At 42.0% G+C, this 9,129-nt stretch overlaps 1 protein-coding gene across 2 annotated transcripts; it reads right to left on the bottom strand.

The window, feature by feature from the left end:
- Nucleotides 1-333: 333 nt before the first annotated feature.
- Nucleotides 334-6,514, bottom strand: LOC136459582 (uncharacterized). Of its 2 annotated transcripts, none has more exons than XM_066459417.1 (4): nucleotides 6,306-6,514; nucleotides 5,366-5,832; nucleotides 2,582-2,817; nucleotides 334-1,020 (listed from the first exon to the last, which is right to left on the bottom strand). In XM_066459417.1, the coding sequence occupies exons 1-4, from the start codon at nucleotides 6,482-6,484 to the stop codon at nucleotides 457-459; spliced, it is 1,446 nt and encodes a 481-aa protein (XP_066315514.1). In that variant the 5' UTR covers nucleotides 6,485-6,514; the 3' UTR covers nucleotides 334-456. The 2 variants fall into 2 exon arrangements, with proteins under 2 accessions (XP_066315514.1, XP_066315516.1); XM_066459419.1 differs by having other exon boundaries at nucleotides 5,366-5,796.
- Nucleotides 6,515-9,129: the final 2,615 nt, after the last annotated feature.

Raw genomic sequence — 9,129 nt, 5'->3', positions numbered from 1 at the left:
TCTCAGCTCAGCCTAGCCACGTCCGTCGTCTCTGACGATGGATGCAGGCGGCAACAGCGTGGGTTAGCACGGCGATGAAGAGGTTCGCGTGGGGAAAAAAACTGCAGAAAAAAAAAAGTTAAATGAAACCAGCATTTGATTTTTTAGAAGTCAAATATTAGGAACTATTGGAGATAAACTTCCTTTTTTCTCTTAAAACCTTTTTAGGAATTGGTAAAGGAGAAATATATAGGGAACTCGGAGATTCTAAAATAATGGAGAAGAAACGAAACATGAAACAACTGCAGTCACGACTGCGGAGCGGCATCCATGGCCGTTGCCCGCTAGACCGAATAAGTAGAAAGGAAGCACGAAGACTAACTTATTACAATAGTTCATAATCCAAGTTTGCCACACCTAAGTTTAGGAAGCCTTGTTGGTCTCTCGAACCCACTCGTTACACAAGCAGAAGTGTTATCAGTCTAATTCACAAGGTAAGGTCGACCAAGTCACCTTCACTGAGATTAAAGCAAGAGCAGTCTTTATTTCTTGAGTATCATGACCATGAATTTTTGCCTTGAAGGAACAACAATGTTGGCCAGAAATAGATGACAGTGTGCCTATTTTGAACTTCAGATCTATCAAAGATTTCATTCGTACAGCAATCACAGACCTCTTCAAGCTGCATGACTCAGTGATTGCACCATCAAAGAGCCAGATTCGCTCATTCAGCCCACTAGTTAAACAACCGAGCAACAAAGCAAAACTGCTTTGCACTTCAGATATGAGAACCTCTACAGTCGCCTCAACTGCCCAATGAAGACGAGACAATGTTATATCAACTGCGCCATAATCGCCAGGGATGCGCATCGTACATGGCTTATTCCATATGCCTGCAGGGCCTATGAGTGATGCACCATCGATCAGTTGTAGGTCATCTTTTTCTTCTTTGCCTGTCTTGACCCTCATGTCATATTCGATCAGAGTAAGGTCCATCATTTCTATCCCTCGTTTAGGGCCAGCCATGTGGATAAGGGAACCCTACAAGATTATTATATTCATCATATAATAAGAATTATCTAAAGCTAGATGCTTCCCACGTAACAACATTCACTTAAAGGGAATATTTTACAACTGATAACCAAGATCTTCTGTCACGTATCAAACAAAATGTTTACAAAGTGCATAATGGTGATAGAGAGGGGAAATTGGACCCTGTTATTCATTTGATTTTGTTTCAAATCCCTAATTATCATAACCCTGTGTAAAATGAAAAGAGAAGACATATGTAGTGACTGGGATAATTAATGCCATCTTCATATATGCCTATAAATAAAGGAAAATCAATGTGTAGTGTACTAAGCAGTAATCAATAGTCCAAAACTTTCAATACGAGTTTTTTTTTTGGAATACATGTTACTCCCATAGTTTTATAATTTAATATGTTCTCGTAGTAAAGCATCCAAATGTAAGGTGCGTCTTGGAAGGAGCAAGTCTTCAAAAGTGGATTTTGACCTTTGATTTCTCTAACAATATATTGCCAATTGCTACAAAATCAACAGCGTCCTAAAAAATAATACTAGTATCAATCCATTAGTGCAACTTTTGTACACTAAACATTGATATAATTTGACCAATTTTTTCCAAAACTGACTTTTCCAAAACCAAAATACACCTTGGACGAAGGTAGCAGTTGCTTGTACAAACCAAAAAATTGCACTATTATTCTGCTATTTTTGACATATTAATCACACTGATGCATTTTTTATTACACGAAGGCTATTATATATATATATATATATATATATATATATATATATATATATGGAACGACAATAAACTAATCCTATTTCTAATTATTAAGGAAATCAAGAGTGCAAACTGAACTTCATGTATACTAAATAATTTGATTCACAATCTATCCCAACTTTAATGATGTAAAAGAAATTTGCAGTTGCAGTATGGTATATGAGAGGATGTAGTGATCCAACCTCATATGTTTTATGCATGCGAGATGTTTAGCCTTATATATTGTGAAATGAATAATAATGTACTCCCTCCGTCCACAAAAGAATGCAATTCTCGCTTTTCAAGAAGTCAAGCCATTTAAACTTTGACTAAATTTATATAAAAAATACTAACATTTATGATATAAAATAAGTGCCATTAGATTAGTTATAGAATATATTTTTATAATAAATTTATTTGGACACATAAATACTAATACTATTTATTGTAAACTTGGTCAAACTTGAGCTAGATTAACCGGCGTGGATCCCATAATTGCATTCTTTTGTGGACGGAGGTAGTAATTAAAAATAAGGAAAATAAGTCTACTTAACGCACTTAAGTACAACACAAGGTATTTCCCCCCTAAATTATTCCATACCATCTACCACCTAAATGATTCTCTTGGGGGGCTCTGGTGGTGGTTTTGCCCACGTGGCAGCATCTACCTAACGAGCCATGTGGGCGAAACTGCCACCAGTACAGCCCCAAGGTGGTTTTATACTGCAAGGGGCGCTTGCAGCCAAATCTCAATACTAAGGGGTGTTAGGTACATGTATTCCATGAAATAATTGTAGTAAGTATGAATGTGCACCTGTTCCACAATGATGGGATCATCCCTGCTCAAATTGACGACATAGTTAAGCAATGGATCCAGTTCATCCCGCACTGCTATGTATCCATACAACTCTGCTACGCCACAATCCACTGGAATTTTAGCCAACTTTAACGATAGAATTTGCAGCATACAACAAGGAGAATGTTCCGTGCAAGTTCCATTGTGAATAATACAATTTGTGGGATCTGATAACTTCATTGCCTCCAACCGAGCTTCATAAAAAGTAAAGTCATAATCTAAGCTTGTGACTGTAAACAAATACTTGATATTCGAAAGTACATATGCTATTTGAGTATCACATGCACCGAAAAGTTCTTCAGGAACACTCAAAGAAAGCATTGGCTCTAATCAAAGCACTGAGCACAGGGCTAATGAGAAGATCCCAACAAAAATTGTATGGCATCTTTTGTCCGAAAGCATACAACGTGTGCCATCTATTTATATGAGATTGGTGTGCTAGGTGTTGACTGGAATGATTTCCAGTCAATTGGTGCTACAACTCAATGCCTTCTAGTATCACTTGAGAATAGCAAGGGAGGAGAGCAACCCCTATCCTTGTAATGTGATAAGAGTCCTAGTACCACCTAAAAGCTTATGTTATTTCACATAAGAGATTCTAGTGAATGTGCTAACACTAATGAGCCTCCTAACCCGCCTTTGTATGACAATAAGGCAGGTAGGCACAGAAGGTCAACGAAAAGGCAACCACTTGAGGTGCAGGGAAAAACAAGATGTCCAAACATGGAGTCAAACAACACAGACATTTCAACGAACCGAACCACGACTAGAAGAGATGTACTTCAAAAAAGCTGGTATTAAGCCTACAAAGCCAAGGAAGAAAGAAGCTAGTGAGATGCTTGAAGACCAACAGGATGAGGAGGAACCAATAAAAGCTCAAGGCCAGACTACCTCTACAGTAAACTAGGTATACTGTTTCCTTTACCAACCTTCTAGACTATAGAACTTCACTTCTAAATGCTTTCTTCCCTTGTCACAGCTAAGGAATGTGTGTGAATTCATCACACAAGATTACAACCAAGCAATTACTTGAAAAGCACCTCTCCTACATCCCACTTTCATATCCAACATGAGGTCAGAAACAATTGATGCTCCACACACAACAACAAGCAGGGAGGATAGACAAGTACTGAAGAGGGTTAAGGTGCACAACAACTACCAAGACGAATTGATATCAATCAGTGAGGTAATGTCTCCTTTTGTGAAGGTTGTGTAGCGGCCAAAAAAAAGCACCACCTATAATTTTGCTAGATAAGTGGTACTCCCCCCTTCCCAAAAAAGAAAGTCATTCTAAGATTCAAAATCTGTGCCAAGAAACAAGTCATTATACCTTATTTAGCATGTGCATGCGAGTCGTATATGGCAAATAAATAGGGGCAAACAAGGTCATTTTTACTTTCTTGTTAATCTGTCCTAAAATTTCTAAAATGACTTGTTTTTTGGGATGGAGAGAGTATGTGTTTTGGGAAGTGGTGTACATTTTAGAAAGTGGCAACCCAGTCCTCATGTTAAACAGGGGTGTTGGAAAGTTTGGTTGGCCCCTTCAACACCTAGTAGTCCTTTAGGTTATTAGTATGTGAACAGCCTGAGGACTTGTTGTGATATTGATTGTGTTGCTACCTGAGGAGTTGAAATATTTGTATCATTGGTGGTTTGTAGCTGCACGTATGGAGACTTTTAAACCTAATCATAACTTGGACTTGGGATATTGATTGTGTTGCTGCCTGAGGAGTTGTCATGTGGGGCAGCCGGGTACCGGCTGCATGCAGCCAGGACGGTATGCCAGGGGGTGCCAGCTGTAATCAATGGCAATTAGAGTCTGGGGAATAGATTAGAGTTAATGAGAGATTAGAGTTATTGATGGGGAGAGAAACGAGGAGCTAGAGGCTGGGCGCCTAGGGGCTGGGCACCTCTATTTATACCCTGTAACCAATTTAGGATGAAGCAAGCAATGAACAACAAACAATCCAGTTACCCCCAAATATTCTAGTCTCCCTCCACGCCGACTTTGCCCGGCCTTCCTCTTGGCAATGGTTATCCTCCCTATCCCCGATATGAACTAAGGTTTCATACCAGGAGTTGAAATACTTATCATTGGCGGTTTGTAGCCATACGTGTGGAGACTTTAAACCTAATCATAACTACAGCAGTGTGAATGCCCATATTTAGATTGCTATTTACGCTTATATCTATCATTTTCCTGTGTATTCTGCCATGCATGTACATGCTCAAAGACTGTAATGATCACCTGTTGCAGCATGATTTGATATGGAAGCAAATTTCAGGGAGAAGGCACTATATTATTCAGATCCACATGGTTATTTGGGCATTTATTTAATTACATAGCATGGAATAAGGTACTAGCCCATGTCAATAAAACTCTATATGTATGCCACCTCAGCCTCTCCCGTCAGGTAACAGCGCAGATTCCTATTTGTGCAAACGGTGAAAGTTGAAGGGCCTGCAAAAGTAAAGTTCATGGTTTGGAGTGGATGTGCTACTCTCGTCCAAGTGTGAGGATCTCTAGTGCAATTATCTCATAAGTCATAACTAAAAGAGTGCAAGGCGATGAAAGTTTGGGGGAATGTCGCACACAGCTCATATACAATAATCTCTAGGATCACAATAAAATATGTGGTTGTAGGATATGGAAAGAGATATGCTATGCTTAAGGAAACAAATCATATCTATAACAACAACAACAACAAATTAAAAATACAAAAAGAGATATTGATCACTTACTCTCATTATGGTCCGCAATAAGATAATCCCTTTTCCACCATGTATCCATACCCCGGTATATGGAACCATCACGGTGTCTACTTTTTGCAAGTATATTTTTCACAGTGTATTCTTCATCATCACTGACTTTTTTCTCGTCACTGGCAACGATTTCTCCCCTTTGATTTTCCGTTGCGCTCCTTTGCTCTCCTTTCACAATTTGCCCTGATGTATCACGTTTGACATATAAAACCTCTGAGGTGACCCTACAGGCATCCTTATCGCTTCTGTCATCTCGAGCTATAACCTCCAAGATTGTGCCACTGGTATCAATGTTTTTCATGCCCTGGATGTCCGCAGAATGCTTGTTGTCCTCGGATATAATAATAACGTTGGCAGAAGAACCGGATGCCCCCATGTATGGTTTAAAAGACTCATCGTCTTTTACTCGACTGATGGTGGCCATGTTACAAGGTTCAGGAAGAAATCTATCATTAATCATTAGAGAGCATAAAAAGCCAATATCAGCATTTGACATAAAAATAAGATGGTTGCATCAGTGAGCATTGAAATCGTAAGTAACATTATCTAAGCCTGAAATCGATTCTAATTTTTTCGATCTCTTTGTCTGCTTTGGGAATCATATGGGATAAGAAAAAAAAAACTTGTTAGGGGAACTACAGCGGCCGAGCAGGTAGCCAGAACTAGTAAATTCCCCCACCTGCCTTCGAAAACCAACATAGGAAGGAAAAAAATAAAAACTCCACGTTGGTCACAATCCAGACCCGAAAACTAAAACTGCGCGAACTTTAGCATCAGAACGAGAAACCACATATCCCCCCATTTGCCTTCAAAAAACAGAGAAGGGTAAATAAAAGCCCAAAATTGGCCACAATCTAGATCTAAAACTACAGAAACGACGTAAAGGCGCAAACTTTAGCATCAGGAGAAGAAAACATACCGAGGAACCCGACGGACAGATGGATTGTCAAACACCATGTGTGCGGGAATTCGTTGCGGGTGCGCTGATGGCCACCAGAGGAGAGGTCGCGAGGGGTAGGAAAAGCGGTGAATCGGGGCAGGAGAGGTGGCAACATTAGGATGTCGGAGGAGACGTAGAATAGGGCGGAGGATTTGCATCAGAGCGAGCGGCGGCGGCGGGTTTGGGGCTTTGGGGAACGGGGAATAGCCGAATTTTTAGTCAAAATAGTATTTTTCTCTCATAAATAAGTTAATAATACTTTTTCACAAACCAGTAATAATATGAACCAGCCAACCGAACAGGCTGCTGGTTGGGGTATCAGTTCTTATTAAAACCCACCACAAATTGAGGTTCCTTATTAAAACCCACCACGAATTGGGCCCACGATAGACGTTCCACGTAAAGATGGCAAAGTATCCGAAACCCGACAAGATGGGTTTTTACCCTATTAGGTAAAGGTATGAATTATAGCCTGTTCGGCAGGCTGGTTCGTTTCGTAGCTGGTTCATGAAGAGGTACTGCTGGCTGGTTTGTGTGAGAGAAAAATACTGATCCGGCTGAAAATTTACGATCGTATACGATCGTAAAGCACCAGCCGAACAGGTTGTTAATTTCTCTATCCATAGGTTTGTTAACGGGCAAAAAGGCAGACCCAGCGGGTTCATGGGCGTGGATCCGGGGATGGAGTACCCAAACCCGCAAACCCATGGTTTTTTTTAAACACGATTTATGACAGCAATTATATACTTGTAATTGTCACAAAATAATTAGAAAACAAAAGGTAGACATGCAAGAAAAAACAAAGGAAATAAAGGACACACTCGTTACGTGAATATACTACAACTAGCTAGTGGGCCATGGTTAGCAGGCCGTGGCCCATGTGCACTCGATTTGATTGGTCTCATAGGGCATATGATGTGCACCTGGGCATTAGCAGGCCGTGGCCCATGTGCATGGCCAGCGACAGCGAGTGCTCTGTGTTTGCATGTGTAGCGCTCACAAGTCTGCATGCGCAAGTAGTCCCACCTCGCCAAGTGGTTTCGCACTGGCCATCTTGGTGAGCTATAAAATAGACCAAGGGTTTGCGCTGTGTAATGGACTGTGGAATCACCTGACCCTCACGGGCGAGCCGATGGGTACCCGATACCCGCATGATTTTGGGCACAAGATTGAACTCGTCACGGGTCGTGGGTTTTTTAGCGGATATGATTTATGTTCGCGGGTTCGGGTTTGGGTTCATCAAATCCAATGGGTTTGTACCCGTTGCTGTCTTTAGCTCCACACCCTCGCGGAGGCCTAGCGCCAGGACACGTTCTTGGATGTAACGCGAAAGCCCTTGACATTTTCAGTAATGAACGCGCAATCCAAGCGAACGGATGTACACAGTGAACAAGGTCACGCTTTTTACCTACAGATCCCTGATGTAAAGTTTATTTAAACGCAAAGAAGAGAAAATTCAATAATCCCTTTTACAAAAAAACCGTCCGCAGACAATTCCACAGTGTCTCCTTCTCCAGTTGCCCTAAGAATTAATTTTTTACTATTCCCTCCGTAAAAAAAAACACACAATCAGGTTGCCCTAAGAATTAATTTTTTACTATTCCCTCCGTAAAAAAAAACACACAATCAGGTTCAGAGCTAGAATAGTATTTTTTGGACGGAGGGATTAATTGTTTATAAATAGGTTAAATGACTATTTAGACCAACAGTGTTTTCATTCTAAGCTCGGCAGAAGCGATCTGATACAGTAGCCAAACCTACTTCCGACGTGACATTAAGCCTTGGACCAAACGTGATCGAAGAAAGTCGGGAAATGGATAAGCGGCATTGCACACAATCTCAATGCTGGCCTGAGTGAATTCTGTGTTATGGAGGCACACACAGTCCTTACAGTTGGATTCAGCTCAGGAAGACCAGATAATTTGGACCCTTGAAAATCCAGGTGATTGGTGAATACTGTGCATGCTCGGTCTACACCATTCAATTTAGTGACCACGTTCTCTCCAATTTCCCCCCAAGTTCTTCCTTTGGCTGCTTCTACAAGACAAGATTTTACCACGACGAGACTACAACTACGGGGTGGAAGAACAATTTTTTTTTGTTTCATCTCTACAACTAAAACATTTAAAATGATTCCATCCACACGGCTACGTGAAGTCGCTCGAGGCGTGCGAAAACCCGGTCCCCGCACGATGATTTTCTCGGCCAACCTGGCAACCGCGCTCCCTCTCCCGTGATGATCCCGGTGAAAGGAAACAGAAACCGCGCCTCCTCCGGCACAAAAGGCAAGATCCTTCTTCCCTGCGCCTCCTGCGGCACAAAAGCCAAGATCAATCTCTCTCCCCCACAGTCATCGCTCTACCCTCGCCCTCACCCTCGCGGCGGTGCGCGCGCTTCGCACCCACGCCGTCGTCCTCGCCGGGCACGCCCACACCATCGTCCTCGTCGTGCGTGCCCACGCCGTCACGTTGTGCGCCGTCCCCGCCTTATGCTCCGCGTTCGTTCTGCTCGGCCCCGCATATGGTCCATTGGGCGCGACGTCATCGCCAGCGCTCGATCTGTGGCTCGCTCCGTCCCGGCCTCACTGAATCCGGTAGAGCTCGGGGAGGTCTGTCCCATCTGTGTATGCAGCGTGCGGCCGTTCAGTGCTCGTGTATTCTTTTTCTTTTCCCTTCCCTATCTGCTGGCTATCTCTGCATTTTGGCAAAATTTGTAAGAAGACATCGTAAAAGTGTGGCTTTTGCCATGAACCACAATTTTTTTTGTCTTTGCCAAAAGACATCATAAATCCTTGCTAATATGC

This window comes from Miscanthus floridulus, chromosome 6, assembly GCF_019320115.1.
Source record: "Miscanthus floridulus cultivar M001 chromosome 6, ASM1932011v1, whole genome shotgun sequence".
Taxonomy (NCBI): domain Eukaryota; kingdom Viridiplantae; phylum Streptophyta; class Magnoliopsida; order Poales; family Poaceae; genus Miscanthus; species Miscanthus floridulus.
Note: the sequence above shows the minus strand (reverse complement) of the source record. Positions and strands in the feature narration are given on the sequence as shown.

Bases quoted from the DNA above. Each gene is read 5' to 3' on its own strand.
- LOC136459582 (XM_066459417.1), bottom strand. From the start codon at position 6,484: ATGCAAATCCTCCGCCCTATTCTACGTCTCCTCCGACATCCTAATGTT. The intron at 5,833-6,305 runs GTATGTTTTCTT...GATTAATGATAG, and splicing joins TCTGTCCGTCGGGTTCCTCG to ATTTCTTCCTGAACCTTGTA. The intron at 2,818-5,365 runs GTAAGTGATCAA...CTTTTTATGAAG, and splicing joins TATTGCGGACCATAATGAGA to CTCGGTTGGAGGCAATGAAG.